Consider the following 26373-nt stretch of genomic DNA (forward strand, 5'->3'; position numbering starts at 1 on the left):
CTGAAATGAGATAAATTTTTGTTTTTAATATGTTTTGTTTCGAAGATCAATCTTACAGAAATTCAGACTCGTTTTTCACCCCATATATCATGGAACATAAAGTTTACAGCGCGTTCATATTCATTTATTATATGTGTATAGTAAATATTCATACATGCGTTTAGCGGTTTCTGTTTGGAGGCTTGCTTTATTTTCACCTAAAGTATCGTTAGCAACGACGTTCATGTACAATTTCTTCGTTATTACAATCTACAAATTAATAATAGTTTTTTGCTTTCAGTTACTTTATTATCATTAATTGGGTAAATATATAAATTACTGTTGTCATGTCACTAACTACAAGTAGATAAAAGTACAGACGCTTAGGGAAAGATCGGGAGTCTGTTGAGAATAAAAATATATTTTCCTCTTACTCAAATACTATTTCGTTTTTCCTTTCTATACCACTAAAAATCGTGAGATCCCACATAGCCAACACTTTCATAATTTCCAAGAGACACACATCAAAGTTACACGTACGTTCAGTCTTTGAAATAAAACAATATCTACAGGTCGCGTATTGTCAGTCAATAATATAACATCATTTTTTCGATTTATCTACTGCCATAAATTTTTCTTCTTTTCACACTCTATTTATTTGTTCAATCAAACCATCGACATCAAACATAATACTACAACTCACTGCGCACGGACTTCTGACTATGAATTATCGAGTGCAGTTTTGACCAAAGATTATTGGTACACTTCACTGGTACACAATTTAATTCGTATAGAGTCGTTATCAAATCATAAAGAAATAACGGTGTTATTCTCCCGAAATTTGTAATGTAATCATATACCATATACAATATATATGTAATATAATCACAGGCCCCTACACCAATCCCTTAGCGCCTCAGAGACACGATTCAAATAGTACCACTTCACATGTAAGCATTAAATGTGATTTAACAGATGTCTTAAATATCTGTAATAAATCGCTGATGAAGTTTACCACCACAAAAGATTTCTCTTTCGCTATTCCCAATATTCTTCATCTGCTGAGTGTATACGTGCAGTAGTACAATAAATTTAAGAAAATAATAATGATCATCGCGATGATAGTAATAATAATTATTGTAGTAACTAAAAATAATAAAATAGTGTGAGAAATGACCTTTACTAGGTTCAATCAACGCCAACAACATTTTCGCTAAAATATCATCATTCCGTATCATGTTGAAACACGCCGATTATATTTTGTGCAGTGGGCACAGTAAGACACACTAAACACAGCGTGTTCCCTTTGTAATTCATCATATTTTGAGAATCATCAAGTTATAGAAAGACATATCAAGGCTAAGAATAAGTAATTACATTACAATATTTTAATAGGTAATTACTCGACACATCAAACTATATTATTTGAGTTTTCACAATTATGAAGTACACAAAAAAGTTCTGGTTGTTATCGACACAACTGGCAGTAGTTAAATATTTTTTTCTTTTTTTTTTTCATATATGTTCATCGATTTCTTAAACAACCCTTATCAAATCTTGTATTGTCTCACAGTTCGATACAAGACATTGAATGATGTTATTTCAATAAATTTTCAACGACGGAGACATTCTGTAATTACTAGCGTTTATTATTTTAATAGATTTATTTTTATAATAATTAACGAACTGCAACAAAAAGCATAGCATATACAATTTATCCACGATTCGTATTCTTTTTTTCATTCTTTTCATTTCTTGTAATACAGCAGGAAATTGTGTGTATAATCCAATGGAAAAGAGGGGGAGGGAGAGGCGGGGAAGGGTCAGAGGATTCAACACGAGCGAAATAACCCCTAATATCTACGTTAACTTATGCAGATAAGGGGCGACCAGCTCACAAACAATATCTTATGTTATTTATCAATTATCAATGCGTACAAACTTTTCACTTCTTTCCCCTCAGAAGTAGCACTGATTTCTATGATAGTATTAATATTCGTTTCTCTCATAACATTCTCATCATAGCCCTGTGTGACTGTTTCCGTAACATGTTACATGAATAATAATCAATCATAATCATTGCATATGCGAGTTCCACAGGGCAAGCAAATTACACAACTTCGTGTGACTTCAGAAACAATTGTTTTTCACTACCATATTAGGTACGTAATAAAACAGACTGTAACTACCTGGTTCGATTTATACGTCTCATTTCGTATTCACATTCAATGTATGTACAGCAGAGGCTTAATTATTTTGCCATTATTTCTGCAAGATTTGATTAATTGAAAGATTCATTCCATATGTATAGTATGGAAATATTATAACAGCATAGTTCAGTCGGAATACCTCGTACACAAAAAACGTCTCTTATTATGGTATTTAACATTAAATGCATTCATTTTGCGTAATTGAATTATGAATTCGTCCACGAAAACACTTTACACATGGTCGTTCCTCTTAACATAGCCGAATATAGTCAATTCATAGCCGTTTTGTCTTTTTTCTCCATATCGAGTTTTAATACAATCCTATCAATATGTATATGTGTCGACTTTCTTGAATATGTGGAATCTATGTATCATTATGGTATATATGAAATACAAATTTACGAAAAGTCAGCCATATTGGGACAACATGATGAACAACTGCTGTTTATATGATTTTGCGCGAAAACTTTAGGATTTCATCAACAGTGAGTTCAAACTAATCTCGAAATTAAAGTCCGAGACATATTTTTCTCCCAATCATGAACCTAGAATCATGTAAAAAAAAAAATTTTCACGCGTGAAATCAAGTCACCATATTTCTAATCGAGAGCGCCAAATTCTTCCGTTTTGGTTCATCTTACTTTTTTTTCTCGTTTCGTCTGTCACATCCAAGATTATATGAATCCATAATTTCATCTTTATATTAAAGTTTAACTTTCATTCTAATCAAGCTAATCTTAAAAAATACAGTTCACAGTTTAGATTAATTAGAAAAAGAACTAAGTTCATTTATCTACTCATTTTGTTGGTTAACTTCCTCTTTATTCTCACCATCTTGCTGATTCACGTTGGCCTTGTTACCAGGTTGAGTGCCATTACTGCTCTCAGACAGTTTCTCATTGTGCGAATCTTGTTTGTCATTAGAGTCCATTTTCACATTGCCTGAAACAAAATAAACCTACAATTCTAAAGAGTAACTACGTTATTCAAAACTGAACATAACCACTGAACGACCTAGTACAGAAAGAGCAATTTGATGCTCTTTATGACCACAAAATACAAATTAAAGAAAATAACAAACCTTGATTACTGTAGTATTGTTGCGACATTTTCATATTACGTTGTTGCTGCTGTTGCTGTTGTTGCTGCTGCTGTTGCTGGTGAATGTTTGGCCTGTGACGATTCATTTGCGCCTGTTGTTGCTGCTGAGTAGGCATACAGTTTGGTTGTTGTTGACCTGGGTTGGGGTTTGGGCCAGGAGGAAAAGGAGTTGGCCGTTGTATTGGCGCTGGATAACGTTGTTGGGACGGTTGGATTCCCGGACGTGGCGGCGGCATGCCCATTCCACGTACATTCTGTTGTAATACCTGGGCATTTAGAGGAGGAAGAGGCCAATTTACATAAAAATTTTCGAAAAATGATCAATTCACATTATTTTACCATCATAAGTGTATATACTTCATAGTTTGGCTTATACACCAACAAAGTGATTAAGTCAGAGAAATATTGCTGCGTTAAGAAGTGGAATATCTGAGCCAAGAAAGGGTTGCAATTCAAAGATCCATAGTCTCGCGATATTCAACGGTTCAAGAAACTGTTCAAAGAAGGTGAAGTCTACTTTTCGAACTTTCAAAGTATGTACAGAAAGAACGATACAATTTTCGTTTTTATATTTAACAGAAAATTAAGCTATGGACTTACGGTGATCATATTGCAGGTAGTCATGTTTATTTAATTATATTTCAACTACCGAACATTCAAATGTCTGATGGTTGAGTTATTCATTAGGCAAATTTTAAGAAAAACGCATTGTATACAATATGATTTACCGGCATTGTGTATTCAATAATAATGCACCATAATATGATTAATGTATATACCGTGATGATTTGTGAAATGAACAATCCTGTTATTGAACATTCTAATATTATAAATCTAATCTAGAATTGATATTCATCGTTAGAACTCCCGATTTCTTGATTTGTTCAATAATCATTTCTGACGACACAGCTTGCAATCGTGAATTGATAGGTAGACTAAAAATAAATGAAGTAATGAATGGTACATACATAGTTACTGTAGCTGCTTACCAGAGCAGACTGAGTGGCGCCCTGATATTGCTGATACTTATGAATTTGAGTTGGACTTGGTTGCGGTTGTTGAGTCGGTGTTTGTTGCTTGCAATTCCGCGATTTTGGCGAAGGAATTTGAGAAGCTGAAATATTAAATCAGCAACACGTTAAAATCAAGGACATGAAACATTTATTTGCTTTTGTGAACTGGGTATATTTCCAAAACCAAATCCCCATTGACACACAACTGTTTTCCATAAATAAGCTGCAAATTGACTAAATTAAACTGAAATTAGCTTATATACTGGTGATATCAAGATTTAAAGAAACTCACTAGAGCTGAAAACGGAGGCCAAAACATCTTGTTGATTACCCGACGGGCTCTTCAATTGTCTAGACTGTTCTTGTTGCTGGTGTTTTCCAAGAAATGTAGCAGCAGCATTACCAGGTCCCGGCAAACCTCCAGTAGGGTTTCTATACTGCTGAGCAGCAGCTGCAGCAGCCATTTGTATTCCAGATCCAGAAAGGAACTGAGATCCGAAATTCTGAAGACCAACTGGCGTGGCACTACCAGTTGCAAGACTCTGACTATGTTGGCCAAACCCCTGCAGCCCGTAATGAGTCCCAGTTTGTTGTCCCGCACCACCCGGTTGGTAGAAGCCTGTTTGTGAACCAGGAAATACATCTGAAATCAGATGTATCAATCATGAAGTGTTTTACCTTTGAATACAAGCTGGAGAGTAAGTGTAAAACAAGAGCTCAATTTTTCTACAATTTGTGTTTGGGAAGCGCACAGATCTACAGGTAAACAAATCTACAATTGCAGGGTTCATGGAGTAGAATAAGATATTAAATATTTTTTTGCTATTATATGAAGCAAAATTATTCTGTTAGCAAAAAAAAAAAAAAAAAGTTCTAAAAATGAAGTATTAGTTTTGATTATAAAATATCCCACATTCATTTATTAAAACTGAGATAAATCGTTGGATAAAAAAAAAAATGTAGTAATCCTATAACAGGATAACATTATTTTCAGCTATATTTCATAAACCATCTCAGGATTTTCATATTGTACTGGAAAAAACCGTTCATACTGAAATTCACATTACACCTTGAATATATACATAGCCAAGACAGACCATTTTATAATAGTTTTCGATAAATGTAATAAAAAAATGTTCAAGTGCCATTTCTTAGCATGTGTGTTCTTTTTATCGAATAAGTCGTGTGAAATGACAAGCAAAATGTTAGAAGTACTGGAATGATTAAAATATGATAAGTAAGGAGGTAAGGCCAGTCAAGCTTACACAGAAGCGTGTTAGGTTTACCGGCGGAGGTAGCGCTGTAGTAACTGTTTGCAGACGGTTGAACGGTTGGTCCAGGTCGCTGCACCAATTGTGAGTTACCCATGTAGTTACCACTTACACCTAAAACCTGGTTCGGATCATACGGTATATAGGTTACCTGTAAGAAAATGATTATATTGTCATTAATGATGAGAATGATACTTTGCTATTACTTTCAATTATAATAATGGGTCTTACCTGATTCGGCTGTGCTGATGGAGCTTGAAAATGTGGTGCTTTGGTCCCAATGGCACCAATTGGTTGGGTAGACGGTTTTACACTGGCGGACATGAGAGAGTTTGACGACGAGCTGATCAACACTGTATTTGGGTTATTGCTCAGTTGTTGATTTTGACCAAAAGGCGGTGCTGCCGCAGTTGTCTATAACAATATGGAATTTTCGTTTTTCACATCTTGCTTCACATCTCTTCAAAAAATGAGAGGTCCCAATAAAATCATACTTACGATTCTGTACTGTGACATGTTATTCTGATACATGTCAGGAGTTGCACTAGGTGCATGCGGAGGCGGTGGAGGTTGTTGCAAGTAGACACTCTGTTGATTAAACGAGCTCTGAAGCGATTGTCCATAAGGAGCATATTGAGTAAAAGGAGATCGACTTTGATCTAGCTGGAATGCTCCATATAACCCACCAGCCTGCGCTGGTAATTGACCTGATCCAGTGTTGAATAAGACTGCTGGTGGTGAAGGTATAGCAGACATTCCTCCATATTGTGCAGCTTGGGAGCCCGGATACTGAGGAAACTCCTGATGAAACGAAACAAAAAATTGAAACCACTTTTTTTTACCACTATTAACATCTATTCGGAAATTGCTATTAATTGCTTTTCAATAATTATTCCAATTATATCAATTAAGTGATAAATGAATTTTGTTCAATCAGGTTATACTGTTATATAAAACAATAGATCAAAGTCAGGATTATATTGAATAAGAAGTGAATGAATAGTGATACAGTTTTCTAAAATGAGAAATGATTGCAATGCAATATTACAAATGTGATAAAACTGTTCCAGGGTATGAACCATTCTTATTCTATGCTTATTCTTGCAAATCTTACTGGATAGTTAATGTGGGATGGTTGTCCAGTTGTGTTAAATGGAGGGGGGCTTAGCTGACCCTGTAAACTGGCCGAAGGATGACCAATGGGACTTTGACCAGGCCGGATTGGACTTGGGCCAGGAACTGTAGATCCAGGTTGGGCGCCAGTACTTCCAGAGGACTGTTGCTGCGGCTTCACCTGCGGGGGAACCAGCTGCGCATCAGGCAAAGAGTCAGCATCTTCCCACAGGGGACTTAAATTTCACTATATTTACATCTAGGGAAAAGCAAGGCAAGTTGACAAACAAAGCAGGATGATGACATACATTTTCTTTGAAAATAAATTTTCAAATCAGAGATTATTACAATTGTCATTTCAATGAAGCATAATCAAATGCAATGCACTTTCCAACTAACCACTTTGAAATATTTGTCAAGTTGCCCCAATATGCTCATCATATTTTGTTATTCATAATTCATATGTCATATAATATGTAAAATTTACTGAATCACTTTTTCTTAAAAAGCTAGCATCGCATACAAATACGATTAGAGAAAAATTAATAGAGATAGCACAGTGCTCTCAATTTTCCTCTGAGTTCTCTCCCACAAGTTTACTATGACAGGGTGTCTACTTTTATCAGCGGCCAGGAAACCATGACATTTAAGGTCTTTTCAGGAATAATATAAGAATTTTTTCATGGCCTATTTGACGATCCACAACTACATTACAAACCTTAACAATACACGCAATAAATATAACACTATGTTCCATACACAGAAAGAAAAATATCAAATTTTCTTTAAATCGATCTATGTATGCCAGACTCAACATTAAAAAGAAAAATGCAAATGAGTATGAATATTCCGTATATTACTGATATGTGAGTTAATAATTAACCTAAACATAAAATTTTCAGGTTCATTAGTAAAATCTCGTGCCATTTCATGACTTTTCAAGGGTTGCATTGAATTTCATGATATTTAAGAATATTCAAATTCTTTCAGATCGTTAGACACCTTGTATGATTTTCAAACGTTCTATTCAGCTTGCCAAATCAATTAACGAAACTGAGGCATGGAAAGTGAGATATAACACCTTAAATAAGATCAACAAACTATGTATTACCTTAAAATCAAATTAGTGAATCAGTGTCAGGTTGCAAAATGGATAAATTTTTAACTGTACAATGAATACTTATGCATCGAAAATTAATATTATTATAATTAGTATACCAGATTATTTTGAGTATGTGCACCATACGTTCATGAAATAAATTGATGATCGTACGAGAGCTTCGAATTTTTTTGAAATGAATAACCCAATAATCCTTCTGATGTTTTTTCTTGTGTACCAAAACGTTTTTCTACGTTGCATTAGTGTTTTAGTACAAGTTCTGGTGAAATACCCAGCAATATGTGGAAAATTAACAAATGCACAATTCAATTATCATAAAACAAGAAACTCACCTTGCATACATTTGTCGAAGTTGCTATTTCGTTTTTCATATTGCTCTGGTTGTATTGCTGGTGAGGACTGTAGCTGTCGTCGACATCATTGCTCTCAAAGGGTTGAGGGAAACTATTTGCAGTGGCAACAACGCTTCCATCTTCATGTTCGACCACTGTTGGCATTGGGGGTGCATTTTCCCATACTTTCTTCACAGATGCAATTTTTAGATTAAGTTCTGCTGTCGAAGGAGAAATAGTACTTTGACCCCCGGTCATGTGAATCGATCGTGGCATTCCCAAAGATTTACTCTTAGCATCTTCCGTCAGTTGTGACAGTTCAGAATCAAATGTAAAGTCCAATTTCATATCAGCATTGTCCTCGTTTTTGCTAAAAGTCAATGGCATCTGAATTGGTTCTTGCGATTTATCTTTCATAAGTTCGTTAGATTTGTTGGAAAAGACAGCAGACAGAGCTTGTTGCTGATGCTGTTGCAGCTGACCATCATCTTCGATTTCGCCGCGTTTATCTACTCGCTGTTGAGTTTTCATATGGTTTGAAAACTTTGATTTCAACGTCAGATCCGATGGTCCAGATTTTGTGGTTTTAGAATAGTTTGTATTTTCGAAAATCAACGTTTGGACAGGGGGTGAAGTTCCGTCCGAAACATTTTTTTCAACAATAATATCCTTCGCTGTTTTATTAACAGTTTTTTCTGTGTTTGGTGAATTCCGTTGACTACTACCTCTAGAATTGACCTGTTCATTGGTCTCATGATTATGTTCATTTTGACCAGTTATTCCAGACATAAGTTGAATGTCTGCAGGAACTGTTGATGGTGAATTGGACCTTATTTGACTGGTAAATGGTTTATCCCAAGCATTGACTGATGGTGGTGGAGCTGGCCCAGCAGCTGAGTCTTTTGAAACATAGATATTATTAGAATTCACTTTATTTGTGTCGTTACTTTCGCCGATTCCCATCTGTTGTTGCTGTTTAGCTAAACGTGCTTTCTGGAATCGAGGGGCCAATGTTTGCCGATTAGAATTTCTTTCTCTGTCAAATTGTTTCTGTGGCAAGTTGGCAGGCTGAGGAATTGGTTGTCCCAACAATGGTGGAATATTTTGAATCTGCTGTGGGGTGGGCTGAGGTCCGTTAGACTTTGATTTTGAACGATCTCGTTCTCTTTCCTTTTCTTTTTCACGTCTCATGGGTTTGGCTTCTTCTTTCTGATTATGCCTAGACTCCTTTACATTCTTCTTGGACCTAACCTCTTGAAAGCCATCCGCATCTATTTTATCTTCGTTACTGTTCGCCCCATCGTCTCCACCGCCAGAATAATTGTTTACTTCCAACTCACTGTCGATAACTTTCTTCTCTTTTGAGACAGATTTTTTATTTATATCATTCAAAGCTTGATTTACCAGATTTAAATCATTTAACTTTATTTCATCAACACGATTAACCGTGCTTTCTTTTATTATGGCTTTATTGGAAGGCCCGCTATTTGCTGATCCTTGACTTCTAGGGCGGCCATTTTGTTGAGTATTTTGCATCAACGGCGGGATGGCTCCAGAGTGGTTCCGTTGATTGTAAGAAGCGTTCTGCGCATTCCTTTTCTCAGCTCCAGGAGCACGAGATGCCGTACTGCTGGGTTTGGTTACATTTCGTTCTCTTTGTTCCCTGTTGTTTATTGATTGATCATTTCTTCGAGATTGTTGGTTGTTGCCGGTCGGATTCTGGTGAGAGCTTTGATTTCCTCGACTTCCATATGATTTATTACGTGTGTTTCGAGATTCTTTCCGATCTTCAATGTGTTCTTCACTGTTATCTGAAGTTGTTTCCCAGTCGTCGTTACCAATATCTGATGAATTTTGCTTCGGTGCATTGCTGGGGTTGCCACGGAAACGTCCGTCACGATGTTCTCTCCCCTATTGGCACAAAGTATAATATTAGTGGCTTTGACCAAGTATGTAAATAATAGTGTTGTGTGATTAAAAAAAACATAGATTTTCTTATTACTATCGAGTAATTGTTTCTTTCATTGCGGTATTATTAATGATTCGTCTTTGTTATTAAACGAACAACACTAACTAGCCGCGTGATTGTCAAAGTACTTCATATTTTCCTTTTATTTCCGACAAACTCTTATAGATGTACGCGTAAGTGTCAGAGAAGGTAAAAAAAAAATTAAAAGTTTTAATTAGTTTTTGCGATAACTACTTTGTTGTAAATATTATACCGTATTGAAACTTACTTGTGTTCGTCTACTGCTGCTGTGATTTCTCTTAGTCCTCCCTTCATCTTTTCTGACTTGTGACCTCTGTGGCACTGTGTTCTGATTCTGAAGTGAATCTTGCTTATTATTACCTTGCTGCTGACTTTGCTGACTTGGGGATTTAGTATGTCTTCCAGTAATACCAGCAGTCAGCGCTTGCTGTTTGGCTATGATCTTGTCATCAGTGGACTCAGACAACTGAGGACCACTAGCTGGTAATTCACTTTCTGGCGTAGGTGATGAGGGCTTCTGTTGGTTAGGTTCTTTGTCATCTGCATTCCGTTCAGTTGAAAAAGGGCTTTTACTCGGTGGTGGACCATAATTGGTATTCATTCGTCCGCCTGTAGTAGGACCACGGTTCCGAAACCCCCCTCGACCCCGTCTTGAAGGTTCCCCGGATGGTGCAAACCCTTCACGACCGGATCTACTGTCATAGCTTCTTTTGTCACTGCGAACTTGAGTATAATCACCGCGTTTATCATCGCGCCTGGATACTTCCCGATTGCGATCGTCTTTGTCCAATTTTTGAGAAGACTTGGGAGAGCGAGCTGGACGCCTCTCTTCCTTTCCAGATTCAGTGGATCCGGAGATTTCGTCTCCGCTAAGTTCGGAATCTGTGTGACCATAAGAACCACTTCTTGCAGAACCAGGTCTGCCCAGGGACCTTGGTCCTCCTCTTCTCCCTCTCTGATCCGCGCCACGCCACCCACGAGTAGTGTACACGCTATAACCTCCGTACTGCCTAGCACTACGACCAGATTCTCGACCTCTTGAACTTCCACTATTGGTTCTATTTCTCACATTTTTATCCCGCTTCTCATCTTTCACATCTTCTTTAACTTCGATGCATAGGGCATCGTCCCGTTTGTTGTCGACACTTAGTTTTTCCATACTTTGTTTCATTTCATCAATCTCTTTTTCATCCTTCATAGGTTCAAGAAAAACCTTCTCATCTTCCATCTCCAAAGTTGGAGATATTGCATCAGCCCACGCTTTCGGCGAGTTATCACCTCCTCTTTCCACGTTTCTACTGTTTTCTGAGCTCAGTTCCAATTTCCTATTCCACATGTCGAGTTCCTTCTTAGCCTCGGTAGGGCTATCTTTGCTGCTGTCTTTTTTATCCAGCTCAGATCCAGAACGCTTCAGCTGCGTCAAATTACGTTTTTCACCTTTAAGCTCGTCAGCTTCCAGTTTTTCCCTGGTTACAGGTCCAGGCGGTTGCCGGCGATCTCTGTTATCTTCGCGGTAAGGATCTCGTTTCTTTTCTTCATAATCTGGTATATCATTCACCCAGGATCCGCAATCTCGTGACTTATGCATGTCGTCGTCGCGAAGAGAAGTTCTCGATTCTCGAGATGCGCGACTGTCACGAGAATCCGGTCTTTGAGGACGCTCACTACGATCAATACGATCATCTCTGGGTGGATCACGACGACTATCAGTTTGCCTTTCTTGGGTTATCCGATCATCGCGCATGTCCCGTCTATCATCTCGCCACTCGGGATTCTCTGGGCGCTCCCGAGTGGGTTCACGTTCGTCAAACGGATCTTGTTGTGGCGAACTCTGTATCAAAAAATGAAGAAAATTCTATTCCACTCAATTATGTGTTAATCAGAAAAATACAGCTACATTTGAATAAATTACCAAAGATAGTATTGACAAGATGAATATTGTTTAAAAAAAAAATTCTGTTTTGCAAGTACACCTCTTTCTGAATTATTAGATTTTGTTCTACTATGTTGAAACTTGAAAGCTCATTGTGCTAACAAGCTGTGTGTAGTAGATTCTTTATTTTCCTGGTTATAAGATATTTGCAATGCAACTAATCGAATGGCATGCGATGCGTATACCAGGATTTGAATTGAATAATTATTGCACTCATCTGTTCGAGCCAAAAATTTAAAAACCCTGTCTCGATTAATCAATATGCTCTCTAGGTCATCTTACCTTGGAATAATTGTCGTAATCTTTCTTTTCTCTTTCTCGATTATCTCTGTCTCTATCATCGTAATGCCTTTCACGTTCCCAAGAATCACGAGAATGTCTATCATCATATTCGTATTCTCTATAGCGTGCATGATCATCATAATAACTACCGCTAGATGGTTTGCGACCATCGTACGATCTGTGGGACGAATGTCGGTAACGATCGTCTCTCGGTAGTCCTCGATGATCTCTTGAAGGAGGTCTATCGTCCTCGATTGGACCAGACAATTCTGAATCAGTTCGATTTCTACGTTGGGGCAGTGGCATGGAATGAGATTGCTTCTTGACACTGTCTGCAATTGCCAATTAACATTATATATGAATACAGTGTAAAGGCCACAATGTGTATATTTTATTATTACCTATCTCTGTAAGACTCAAGAGACGCTCCAGTTACGCGCAAATGTAAGATCAAATACTATATGTCAGTGAAAAATTGCAATTTCTTTTTACAATTATAGAAAAAAACTAACGACTTTCTAGCAAGCGTTAAACAATATTCACAGATTGCTTCATGCTAAACAACTTACAAATTTAAAATTATTTCTGGCTCTAGTGGGAAGCTCGATTACATGAAAAAGTAAAAATAACGTCAAACATACTCGGCACGTTAGGGTGACTGCTGTGCACCCATCTGCTAGGATCATATTGTTGAGAGAAAGGTATTGCTTGAGGAGCGGGCCGCTGCTCTGCATTCGGTGATACCCTGTTATAGGCTCCACCAGTTCTCTCAGCCTGTTGTTTCTGGAACCTTGGGGGTAAGTCGTTCTGAAAGTGCTTAGAAAATGCCGGTTGCTCCCTTTCTCTAATCTCTCGTTGGTCGCGATCGCGTTCCCGCTCGTTACGCGACATGTCTTGAGACCGCATGAAGTTCGGACGCTCAATTTGAGTAATTTGTCGAAATTCTGAGACTGGCTGGTCTCGAGAATCCCGAGAATCTCGAGTATCACGTACATCTCTAACATCTCGAGTATCACGAGCGTCTCGGGTATCCCGGACATCCCTCGTATCCCTCGTATCCCTCGTATCACGAGTTTCTCGAGTATCTCTTGTATCACGAGTTTCTCGTGTGTCGCGAATATCCCGAGTATCACGACTATCGCGAGAGTCTCGGCTCACAGGCTTTTCATCTTTGCCCTCGGATGAAGTACGAGATCTGTCTCTTTCGCGACTTTCTCGATTTTCCCTGTCTCGCTCCCAGTCGGGTACTGGAATAATAGACGAAGGTACACTGATTAAAGATTTCGGTTCGGATGAAGATCCTGAATCGTCATCTTTTTGCTTGACGTATTTTTCCTTAATTTTTTGCTCCAAGTCCTGTAGTTTTTTATCTGCAGCTTGTTTAATGGACTCTCGGAATCTTTTTTCTTCTTCTTCTTTACGCTGGCGGGCCCGCTCCACAGTCGAGGCCACCCATTCTCCTTGTTCTCTGCGTCTCTGATTCCATAATTCGTCTTCCTCGAGACCTGTCGGAATTTTTTTTTACCAATGAATTCTATGAGAACTAAATTAAAATGTTGTTTCAATTGAAACTAATTCTAGGACCTAACTTTAGTTCAAAGTGTTTTCACGAGATGTCTATTTTGCTGCTAAAGTCGCGTTTATCAGTTAATAGTTTTTATAATTTTTATAAACATCACCATTGAAATCATCAATCGTTTCCTAATTTCAATAAGATGATATTACGCATGTACTATCTGGTAGATCAGCGCTCACTCTTTTCAGAATGGCATGCTCAGAACACCTCAAGTAAAAAAGTTTCATCATACCCCGAGGTGGATGTGGAGTTCGCATTTGCTGTTGCGGAGGATGATTGACAGGACCATTTGTACCACGGAAATCACGAGATAACGGTGGAGGTCCTTGATTCCATCCACGATGAGACTGGGACTGTTCACGATTATCCCTAGGCTCCCGTTCACGTTCTCTTGACTTCTCTTTTTCCTCGGGTTGACTTTCCTCGCGTTTGTCATCTTTGAAGTCTTTTTTTTCATCTTTTTTATGGTGTTCATGTTCTGTTTCGTCATCGCTGAAAGCTAACTTTTGGTTGTAATCGATATCGTCGTGGGCTGCCCACCCAGCATCACGTGAAATGTCGTCCATTCTTGACAAATCTTCCTCTTTAATTATTGGACGGGTGATTATTTCTTCATCTGCTGGGGGAGGAGGACGTTCACGTTCTTGCTGGCGCGGGGGAGCTGGGAATCGTTCCTGGGGATGGGTGAATCGTTGTCGAGGGCCATTCGCACCCATATTTGGTGGGAATTGTGAAGGAAATCCTCCAGGAAAGCTGCCTCGGTACATCTGTAAAGAAATACGTATATATATATATCAATTGCATAAATGCTGAGATCTGAAATTTGTTGATCTTGCCATATTATGAAGTATTGCAATTCATTTTGCTCACAAAAACTGATGTGTAAAAATTTTATTAATATTTAATATCGTAAATCAAAATATCTTAGCTCTTTTTATTTGATGAATAATCATTTGTCAAGGAATCAGACCAGTAGATTGAAAAAAATCTTTTAAAAATATAATCTATTTCTATTTTCACGAATAAAAATTATATTTGATATTTGATACAGAAAAACTATATGAGACTAGTCAATTACTGGAAAATAGTGCTGGATTTGACTAATTTATGTGAATCTTTATAATAACCTCATGAAGTATCTCTGTTGTGTACATACCAAAAGGCGGCGTAAGTATATCCAATCTAAATCTTTATAACTGAATATTGAATCAATTCAAAGTCAATATAATGAAGTTCTTCAATATATAATCTTATGTTTTGAATATGATGAATGAGATGAAGCTGAAACATATTGCCATATAAAAATACGAAGTACATCATGCAGAAGGAAAAAAAAAAAAAAAAAAAAAACCCCAACAACATGCAATACTTCATTCATCTTCTAGTACTGAATTCTTATCCCCCAACAAGTGGAAAAAGAAAATCTGTGCAGACTTTAATCAAAGATCATGGCGATCATGTTTCTTATCTTCTACAATGTTTAAATGTCATCAAGGCAACTGAAGTCTGATCAATTTTAAATGGCTACTTACGAAAGGAGGAATTAATCCTCGATAGTTATGCAGGCTAGGATTTTGACTGGCGCCAGGGGTTGTAGCCGCTTGGGCAGCTGGGGAACCATTAGGGCCTGCCTGGGCCATGCCCATGGGTAGCGACTGGCCCAAGTTGGGTCGCCCGCCAGCGGGTCCCTCTGGTAGTCCACCTACGCCAATATGCGGGGGGCCCTGGGCCCCCGGAGTATTCCCATTTCCTGGCCCAGGTGTTCCTGCTCCAGTTCCGCTTGCTGTACGACTTCCACCTTGAATCCAACTGCCTTCCGCTACAAAAATTCAAAATATTAGTATCATCATCATTAATAGAATAAGTAAATCTGTTTTAATAGAAAACAAAAATTTCGAGACTAGGTACACTAGGGTGGTCCTTATTTGGGGTGTTGACGAATTCCGATAAGTGCGCCCCCTAGACACGTTTGAAATAAATTAAAAAAAATGTGTGCGAAAACGGAGCGCTGTAGTCCAATTAGAAGACGTGCCTGTAAGCTCGTTTTGTTTTTCATTTGAATAACATGGGATTTTCAGACTACTTCAGTCATTATGTTTTTGAGTTGTCCCCATGAACGCAAAAAATTCTTTTTTCACATAAATCTGTTGTTCATGGGTACAACTACGCGTATATTTTTCCACAAGTCGTTATCACAACCTTTACGCCCCCCATCCCCCTGATATTATACACGACGGCAAATTGATCAACGTGAGAATACCTCTTTTTAGCCGCTTGGTGCTTGACAGTATTTCACCAATTAAAAGGCAGTCTTATTTACGTCATAAGTTTGTAAAAAAAAAGTAATTGTACATGTGGGAAAAAATATGTATTTCAATTAGTGTATTTAAAAACACATCGTTTATACTTTATACTTTTTTAAAAAGTAATAATTAAAATTAAAATGTTTTGATCGCCGTCTGTTTTTCTGGATCGGGAAAGATTTTACAATATTCCGAGATCCATGAACAACAGATTTATGTGAAAAAAGAATTTTTTGCGTTCATGGGGACAACTCAAAAACATAATGACTGAAGTAGTCTGAAAATCCCATGTTATTCAAATGAAAAACAAAACGAGCTTACAGGCACGTCTTCTAATTGGACTACAGCGCTCCGTTTTCGCACACATTTTTTTAAATTTATTTCAAACGTGTCTAGGGGGCGCACTTATCGGAATTCGTCAACACCCCAAATAAGGACCACCCTAAGGTACACGTATAAGTTACCACTGACCAATTTACCTAAGATTAACGATTAGGATGGTACTTATTTACTTTGAACTGCGCTCATACTAATAATGAATGAATCTTAATTTGTATCGTAGGTTTGTTAATCAAGATGTGGAGTAGCCAAATATTGCAGATTCACCCTTAAAAATTAAAAAGATCAGTACCCAGTGACAAAGAAAATCCAACTGTGCGAAGAAGTCAATAGATACTATGAAAAAGCTATGATTTCTGCTTACTTTGTGGGCGTAGACTGGGTCCTGGACCATATTGTGCAGTCAATTCCCTGGTCTGTTGAGACTGTGCCTGCTGTGACCCGGCTGTGCCATCGCCTACTTACATGCAATTAAACAAGTTTCTGTAATTAGTTGTATGAATGCAATTTTTACATAAAAAGATATGTGTACATAACAACAGCAAACTAAAATTAAAATATGTTAAGGATCAAAAATTCGTTGCATACTGAATGGTAATTTTTCTAAATACTAAAGAAATACAGAAATATGCCATGATGACACTTCAAGCTAACGAGGAGACCACGTACGATTAGCACAGTTTCATCAAGTTTTATAGTGTAGACTTAAAAGATATATGATAAAGAACGGGCTATTCACACTACAAAAAAAAAACATAGTCACAATAAAGTAAAGGACGAACCATCTAATAATTAAATTTCCTCTTTAGAAAATGTGTTATGTGTATGTGCCATGAAGAATTAATAAATTAAACTACATTATGTTTTTTAAGATAGGTTTACATGAATCTAATTAGGCGTAAAGGAATCTAATCAATTGGATTTGCAAGTAGCATTTGAGATTTTGATACCATTACAGGAATACGCAGATCGAATTAATCAGAAACAAAACTTACCAGAATCATTACTCCAAATTTATAATCCCCTACACATATCATGAACATTGGAGACATTTATAATTTTTGAATATATTTACTTATGATTTAATTCAAAAAGACAACTATTTAAACGTTCAGTGAAAAGAAAACAATGGTTGTAATAAAACATTTCTCAGCACTTCAAACTACATAAGGCCTCGGAGTGCTAATTGAACTTCGTCCTCTGGTTTCTAAGAAATTTCAGAAAGATTTCAAATTTACGCTACTATTGCATCATAATTAGTTTAAATACGAATATAAAGAATTTTTCAAAAATAACAAATGAATTTAACTGGGAAGAATCATTTGTCCCAAGATCCTGAAGTTTATTGACGTTACGTTGCCAACTTGCATAAAATATGGTCGAAAAAGTCTTCACCAGTAATGAGCCATGAAATTTGTAAAGTTTTATTACCATTTTGGCTACAAAGTGACAACCATCTAAACTTGTAAGAAAAATTGATCATTACTTTAGGACTGTTTTTCACTTTTTATGAAATTTAACCTAAAATTATTTGAATGGCTTCCAGTTAGATCCAATTTTCCATAATTTTCCTTACCCTCACTTGAAACTGTTAAATATCTTAGCTGATTTGGATCGAATTGGAATGAAAAATCTAGTATGAAATAAAACAGTGGTGTAAAACTTGTCACCCTACGATCCCTTCTAACTTAATCAGCAGCTTCCCAGTGCAGGCATTTAAATTACAAATGTATCAATGGCTTCAATTCAATCTGATTTAACTCCACCCATATCTTAGCTTTCAAATGCAAAAACATTATCTTTAATTGCGTATAATGGCATATTCAGTGTATTCATCAGATCTCGATTTTGAGTTTTCTCACTTATACAAAATTATAATACATTTGTGGGCGAATATGAAATTTTAGAGAATTTAAGAATTTAGTGATATGTCTGAGGCCTTTGTATATGTATCCTATTAATGCATCAATACCTCAAGAACTACTCTAGAATGATATTTCACATGAAGAACTTTAAATTGATTTGACATTGACATGAAAAAATGAGTACTCAATAAATATTTAGCAATGCAAATATTGACTGACACAAATCAAACTTCCTCAACCGCAATGCAGTAATAAAAAGTAAACTGAGCAACTACTATTTCAACATGTTAATTAGAGTGTATACAGAGAGAGGAAAAATGATTTTAAAAATATATATATAATAATAATATTAATAATAATACCAGAAACTGATGAAGTAAAGCATTCCATAAGCAAAAGTGGGCGATTTTTATCCTCGTGAAAAATTCATTGAAAATATGAAATAAAATAGTTCCATTATTCGTCGCATATGCAAGTGAAATTCGAAGAAAGTGAATTTACAACAAAACGCTTTGAGCATCAACAACTTTAAATAAACAACTAGTAAAAGAATGTTCTGTGTTATAGATATAAAAGCATATCCATTTGATCAACAACTTGGAGGAATTTGAAGAGCGCTTTACACTGTGTGAACTTCTTCAGAAGACTTATGAGATACTACACAGAAAAAAAGAAAAATCGGAACCTCTGGAACATCGATACAGACTGTGCTTGACATCTAAATTCGTGTTAGAGAACGATTGACCATATACTGTTACGCACAACTGGCTATTTGAAAAATTTGAAAAGCTGATCGACTGGGACAAAGAAGAAAGAATAACTGATAATTGAGAAACAAGATTTTTGGTAAAATTTGTAGCTACAACTGTTTAGCACCAATAAACAATGCTTCGATAATACATATAGAGAAATTAAGCAAAGAGGAGCACTACTAGGGGTGAAGTCAACATTAGCAGCTACTGGCAAGCAGTGCCCCACCTGAGTGGCTGTGGGATTGGGACTGCTGCGGCAGCAACGACTGTTGTTGAGCAGCTACCGATATCGCATTGGAATTTGCGTTCGGCGTTGTCGAGGACGGTTGAGTCTGACTCTGATTGGAGATGGAGGCGGAGGTCTGGCCACTGAGGCTGGGGAACTCGTGTTGGAACTGCGGGGACTGGTGGGCGAGAAAGCTCAGTCCAAGGGTACCTCTTCCCCCTCTCCCGCCCCCCACAAGCCCCGCGTAACCAACCACTGCTGCCACGACGGGCCCACCTATTAATTGATTATACCGTCCGAACGACACGACCCAATTTTACTTACAATTCATTTGTTTGATATACTGACACCAAACTGAAGATGAATCATGCGTGATTTATCTTTCCTTTTATTTTTATCGTATCATTATTAATTTAAAACCATCTTAACTTAAAGAAATAAGTTATGGTGCTTGGTACTTATACGTTACAATGTCATTTGCGTCCCTATATTTTTATTTGGGAAGCTCTATGATGTAAAAATGATACTTGTGCAAAGAATGATCATATAAATTGAGATTAAAACTCTGTCGTAAGATCTATTGGAAATTTGAATGATTTAATAAAAATGAGAATGCAGTTGAAAATATCAATACCAAAGCAAATTTCAAATTGTATGCACTAAAATGAAAACTCAATGATTAAATTCATGAACCATGTAGTTTATATCTAATTTGCAGTTTTAAATACTGAGCTAACCGTTACTATACAAGGTTTGAACCACTGGCAGTCGTCATACAGATTGGGAGTGGAATCTGAACTAAGAACATCAATCACTATTGATCACAGCTGAACCTCAAAATTCTGGGAACTGTCTTTCGAAAAGGATTTATAATGGTAAATTTCATCACAAAACAAAACCACCACTCAGTCTAAACCGAATAGTCAAGAAATAGCTGATATTCACTTCATGAAGCTTAACTAGTGGGATTGTAACAAGCTTATATTTTAAACATATGGAATGTAAATCAAACGTAATAAATAATTCGGACCGTGATATTTACATTACAAGCTTGATCAAACTACAAGAACTATACGGTGGTATTAAATTAAATTTAATTTTTCAAATATCCCAGTGTTAATCATTACTTATTAGTTGTTACCAACACACCAAAAACATATCGCAGTCCAACGGATAGAATACTTGTGACTGCATCCTATGCAATATTTCCCCATTCAACTTACAAATTACATCATTTCATACCGTATTTGAGTATTGATAAAAAATGAAAGTTGATAACATTTACTTGGACAACGGTGATGTTTCTAATTTTTGAATACATTAAACCATTCAATATTTGTGTATCATTGTGAACATCATTATAAATTTTTTAAGCCTTTGTAACATTACTTCTCTTATTGTAGTCTTAGATTTAGCTGTTAGGATGTCATTTTCATATACACCCATTTGGCTTATATTGGATATTTTTACTACTTCTGTCACAGTATTTTGTTGCCTTCTTAAAATGATGGCGTGAAATAAAGTAACTCATGTGTACAAACGCAAGGATCGAACTATTTCATCTATATAATATTTGTAATATTATACGTACCGGCATCTCCTGGTCTGCTCATAATTGCGCTCCATGAGGGCGCAGTGGAGTGTGATGTCTGTGAAGTATTCTGTTGTCCTGGTTGTGGTGGTTGCAGTGGTGATGCCGTTGCAGGAACAGCTCCCGTTGCACATTGTGGCGAGGGTGTGTTGCTCTAAAATCACACGTTTCCGGTCATTACGTTAAAAATCTTATTTCACTGAATTAATGACAGCTGAGTGTATAAAAGATGAAAATCGCAATTTTATAGCAATATTTTTTGTTACTATGCTCTCGCACACCCGTTTTGATATGAAAAACATTGTTAGAAATTTCACAGATTCAATTTTTGCAATACCATAAGTCAAAATCAATAAATGATAACAGAATAATATGCGTACGGTGGTAGTATCGGAGGTTGTAGGTGGTGTAGTAGTGGCGTTGCTAGTGGTGTTGGTAGTTTGTGTGGCAGGATCTTTAGTAGTGGCCCAACCGCTGCCACCGCTTGGTACAAGACTAACTGCTGGGTCGCTGCCGCTGTGCTCACTTTTCAGACTGGGCAAGTTAGCAGGTGGCCGCCGTGCCGAAGGCACCTTTCCCAAACTCTGCATTCCATGTTTCCGTGGTATTGTGTTTTTCTGTTGATGTTGCTCCAAGGATTCTCCCTAAATAATTTTAAAAATTTTACATTTTTCCGTATTCGAAAGAGATCCGACAGTCTTTCTCCGTCGCAAAAATTTATCACAGCATGACAAGGTGTGGAAATGTTAAGTAAATAAGAGTAGTAAGTTAAGTAAGGAATGGTAAGCATTATTTACACCCTGCGGTGGTATTAAACCTAGCATTTTTTTAAAACGATTTTTGTCTATTTTGTTGGTGCACCATACTCAAACTTCTCTCAACTTTTGCAAACTGAAAATTTATCGGAGATGTGGCTAAGTGCACAGAATGAAGAAGCAATGCACCAAATTGTAACCTTGCCTTTAGGAATTATATTTCAAACACTGTTATCAACTAACATCCACGATTTGAAAAAAAAATACGTTTAAATGCCAACCATCATTAAACCTTCATTAAATATGAAGGAAATGTTTGTATTATTTGACTAGTTAATTTAATTGATGAAGCTGACAGCCTGTTAGCACCTAAACACACTCGAATTCTTTCAAATAGAATAGTACAGTTCAGTTTTATGCCCATTATTCTTTAAAAGTTTTAGAGGCTCAAGGTATTTGAGAAATCTTTGATTGTCGGGCTTCACTACCTTAGTTTAATCAACATTAGCACATTCGAGTGCTAATTGTGGTTTTTAGTTCCAACTTTGTGTTTAATTGAGATCAGATCTATATTACGATACAGACTCATATGTATAAATTTTCACTGATCCCAAAAAGAAAGTCAATATTAACAAGAACGCAATTTCTAATATCTTCCATCTAATTATAAATATAACAGACGTCAAGTCATGAAATTTGAATCTGATAATTGGAAAAGTGAAAAATCTTCCTTTGGAGAAGTGAAAAAACCGAAAATCCTGCTGACAGGTTTATTAATAGAAACGACAAAGGACAAATCACTTGATGATAGTGGCTTGAGGTATAGTCCTTGAGCATGCCCATTTATATTTAATTTACATAGCAGAGTCAATAAGTAGTACATCGTCATAAGTGAACATTTATTTACGCTTAGGACAACACATCATACCAGCATCATACAACAAAATACTGAAATACTTTTCAAATCAAGATTATTGCATGTAGCACAGTATGCTAACAAACGAAAAAAACTTAATAATTAAATAAAAAAGATGAATAAGAACAAAAACATAATTCATAACTTACCCTACTTGTCCTGTATAAATTATTGATGTCTAACGATTGAAACTTGGATTTTCCTTTCTCCCCCTTCGACACATTCCCCGACAGAGTAGACATGCTGTCTGCAGGCAACCATTTAGTACCACTCAGACCCAACGAACGAACCCTTTGTCTAGAAAAAGAAAAAAGATAGTATTTATTTTTTCAAATAACTAATTTTCATTTGGAATGGAATTTACTTAATGAGAATACAAAGTTGACAGAGATATACTTGGAATATCAATTTTTGCAAGACAAAAAATGTTAATGCTAACATAATTGAGTACTTTGGTAACAAAGAAAAACAAAAACTATTTTAAGTAGTACAGAAACTAAAAAACAATCTTTAATATTGAGAGATTTAAAAAAATCGCTCGAGTTGCAATACAAATTTTTATACTTGATGTAAATAAATATGGGCAGAATTAATAAATGAACCATAATTCACTTGTCCTCATATAATATTTAATCAACATGAAAAAGAAAACGATCGAGATAATACACACTTAATATATTAAAAAATATCACGACATATATGATCTATAAAATTAGATTTCAATTTCTTTGTTCATTAAACTAAAAAAATATAAGGCTTAAATTATGCCTATAATGATAAAAATTGGGGCAGATTCAGTAACATAGAAAAATGGTAATAATTGATAAAAGAATTTTAGGTGGCAAGAAATGTTTGTTTATTCATTTTCTCATTTGAACATTTTGCTTTACTGATGAATTATCAGTTTATCAAGGCGAGTGATGACAAAATGCAATAATCCAGGTTTGCAACATAATTGCTACTTTTATGTTTACGAGTACCGATACAAAGAATAAAAAAAAAGCATTATGAGATGATTAACTTTAGTAACTTCTTTTATTAATCAGACATTATTTATCCACTAAAGAAGTAAATTTGCACTCATGCTACTTCAGATGAGTATTAAATTAAACTTCTGAATCTAATAATATTACCAAGTTGACTTGGTCAATCTTAATGCAATCAAAAAGAGTCGAGGTGGCCCCAATTGGTCTAGACACATATAGGGCAAAGACCTAGGACGAATTTACAGACACATTGAACCCCATCAAAACAAAAATACTTTAGACCTGTCAAAGATTTCAATGGGCTTCTCTACAAACTACCTGACGATTCATCGGGTTGTTAGAGAATTTTCAAGAATTTACCGAAACGACTGTGACTTCTTGGAAACAACAAACTATAGGTATCACTGACTGACTCATCCTGATACTACCTTTCTCTTTGTCTCGATTATTGATAAATAGAATGATTCTACTATTTGCACAAATCCCACAAACTGTTAGTTTGAAAATTAACTATAAAAATAAATATAAAAATAACGATTGTAATAAGGTGCAAAAACATTCTCAAAATTTTATACTGTCTGATTCCTGACTCGGTGACAAAGAAATGGATAATGCAACTTTTATTATCAGGCTTAATTTTTCAACAAATTTATAATAGCGTATTTCATGAAAAGAAATAAATCAAGGTAACCTCGGGTGGAAGTTGAACAATGGATTCTGAATAGCATACTAAATTGCATGATGGCATGCAATAGCTCCAGATCTGACACAATGAAAGTGTGACTACTTCAAAGTCAAAATGATAAAATAAGCTACTGCAAGATTAAATAAATACTAAATATCTTGTAATCTGGTGCAAAATTTAATTGAATTTGAAGTAAAATCTTGCAATTATACCAGCTGGAGAAAAATTGTGAAGATCTTCAAACATTGTTTTGAAAGTAATTATCGCATGAGGACCAAAAAATTCATAGATTCAAATTCGTTAATCGAATGAAAAAACTTTTGCAGTAACACCGAACTGATTCTGCAACAATTGGTGCGATGTTCAGTGAATAGCTGTCGTCTAATACTGTGTGAAATAATTTAATCAACAAATTCAGAAAGCAAGGTGGAGCTTCAGACAATGGATGCCAAATTTTGCGAAATGATTGATATTGTCTTGGTCAATAAATATTTTTGGGAAGCTATGGGAGAACCAGGAATAAAAGAGTCATTTTTGTAGTAAATGCACTGAGACATTATTTGTAAATCGATGAATCATCTGAAAATGAGGTAAGAAAATTTATTTCTACTCTTTGATCAAATGAATAAGTTTATCAAAACCATCAAACCAATGCCATGAAAAATGTAATGACTGTTGAGTGAATAACTGTTGCCTGATGGCGTGTCTGGTTACTTAAATAATCATTATAAAGAGCAATATGCAGTGCTTCAAGAAAAAATGCCCATACGTTGTGAAATTTAGTTTGACAAATGTTAACTACGAATGTTGGATATCAAGTGGAGTTGAACAATGGCTTTGTTTATAAATGTTTTTGTCGGTTGTCGGGAATCCTAAAGTGTAGGTAGCGAACGAAGTGATCGAACGCAGATCAAAGCCCTCATTGAGCAGAGTGATATGAAAAATAAGTTTGACGTTTTTATACATCCTGTCTGTACAACGTTGGATGAAGAAAAGAAATAGTTGAGGGAAAAAAACGGCGAAAAACCTTCGCCCGAAAGTTCGTTTGAGCAGGCTTTAGACGAAGAACGTCCATTAAACGACGATTCACTTTGGTAACCGCGAGGGTATATAGATAGGTAATACGTTTGATCGGGAATGGAATACCTGAATCTGAAAAGGACGAGGTTTTCGACGTTTGCAGGGGACCACCCAACCCCCCGTACAATGTCAAAATCTTGTTACTGCCAAAACAATAGACGCTCGTCGATATAGAAATATTGAATTTTCAAGCTCCCGTAGAATTTCACAATATTTCAGGATCGCGGGGGACGACGAACCCGTAGACGCCGAGGTAACGGTACCCGGCCGTTCCGTCCCAAGCCAACAGACAACGAAAAAACCCGCAGAATCCACGTAGAAATAGGACCTCCCGAAGGGCACGTAGCACAAAACTATGGACTTACCTTGGTCCGTCCAAATGGGTAAACAGTTCACAAACGGATATGAATCCCTTTAAAACTAACTAACTGGCGGATTGCCGCGGATACAGTTCAGTAATTATTATATCGCCCACGAAGCACAAACTTCTTTTCCCACAATTCGTCCAAGATGGCGATTGCGCGACTTTCGGCTCTTCTTCCGCGATCAATACAATTACGTCATTCAAACAAAGTGTCTCGCTCGCGCAGACCCTCCGGATCTTAGTGGTACACCGTCACTCTGAAAATTCACAGATTTTTTTACCCTCTTTAACTATCCCAATTGAGTTTCATTCAACTTTTTATATATTACACTTAACATACGTATTTACTATTCCGTACTAGGCTTCGCACGTAGAAATCATTACGTTGTGTCTCTCAACTGCGAACTACTTGACAGAAGCCCATGTACCGGCGCGAGCGGAATATACCAACCACAAGCGTGAAATCACTTTGGAAATTCCTGACCATGTACTCCCAAGTCATAATCATTGAGGTCCCAACATTTTAGTCAACAAATGCTGGTCGTAATGATCCTAATTCATAATAAAATTGAGGATGTTATTTATTAAGTA

General features: G+C 36.4%; 1 protein-coding gene across 11 annotated transcripts; it reads right to left on the reverse strand.

Annotated features, from left to right (window-relative positions):
* Nucleotides 1-167: 167 nt before the first annotated feature.
* LOC124300369 (protein PRRC2C) lies at nucleotides 168-26249 on the reverse strand. 11 transcript variants are annotated; one of them, XM_046754407.1, is made up of 21 exons: nucleotides 26123-26249; nucleotides 25784-26039; nucleotides 22817-22964; nucleotides 21377-21640; nucleotides 20997-21150; nucleotides 19406-19681; nucleotides 16927-17019; nucleotides 15453-15739; nucleotides 14153-14687; nucleotides 12986-13849; nucleotides 12345-12676; nucleotides 10377-11960; nucleotides 8140-10050; nucleotides 6689-6868; nucleotides 6073-6375; nucleotides 5806-5988; nucleotides 5569-5725; nucleotides 4596-4946; nucleotides 4259-4404; nucleotides 3271-3556; nucleotides 168-3131 (listed from the first exon to the last, which is right to left on the reverse strand). In XM_046754407.1, the coding sequence occupies exons 3-21, from the start codon at nucleotides 22907-22909 to the stop codon at nucleotides 2983-2985; spliced, it is 8148 nt and encodes a 2715-aa protein (XP_046610363.1). In that variant the 5' UTR covers nucleotides 22910-22964; nucleotides 25784-26039; nucleotides 26123-26249; the 3' UTR covers nucleotides 168-2982. The 11 variants fall into 11 exon arrangements, with proteins under 11 accessions (XP_046610363.1, XP_046610366.1, XP_046610364.1 ...); XM_046754410.1 differs by having other exon boundaries at nucleotides 4280-4404; nucleotides 5590-5725; nucleotides 6689-6883; XM_046754408.1 differs by having other exon boundaries at nucleotides 5590-5725; nucleotides 6689-6883.
* Nucleotides 26250-26373: the final 124 nt, after the last annotated feature.

This window comes from Neodiprion virginianus, chromosome 3 (genome assembly GCF_021901495.1).
Source record: "Neodiprion virginianus isolate iyNeoVirg1 chromosome 3, iyNeoVirg1.1, whole genome shotgun sequence".
NCBI classification, from domain to species: Eukaryota; Metazoa; Arthropoda; class Insecta; order Hymenoptera; family Diprionidae; genus Neodiprion; species Neodiprion virginianus.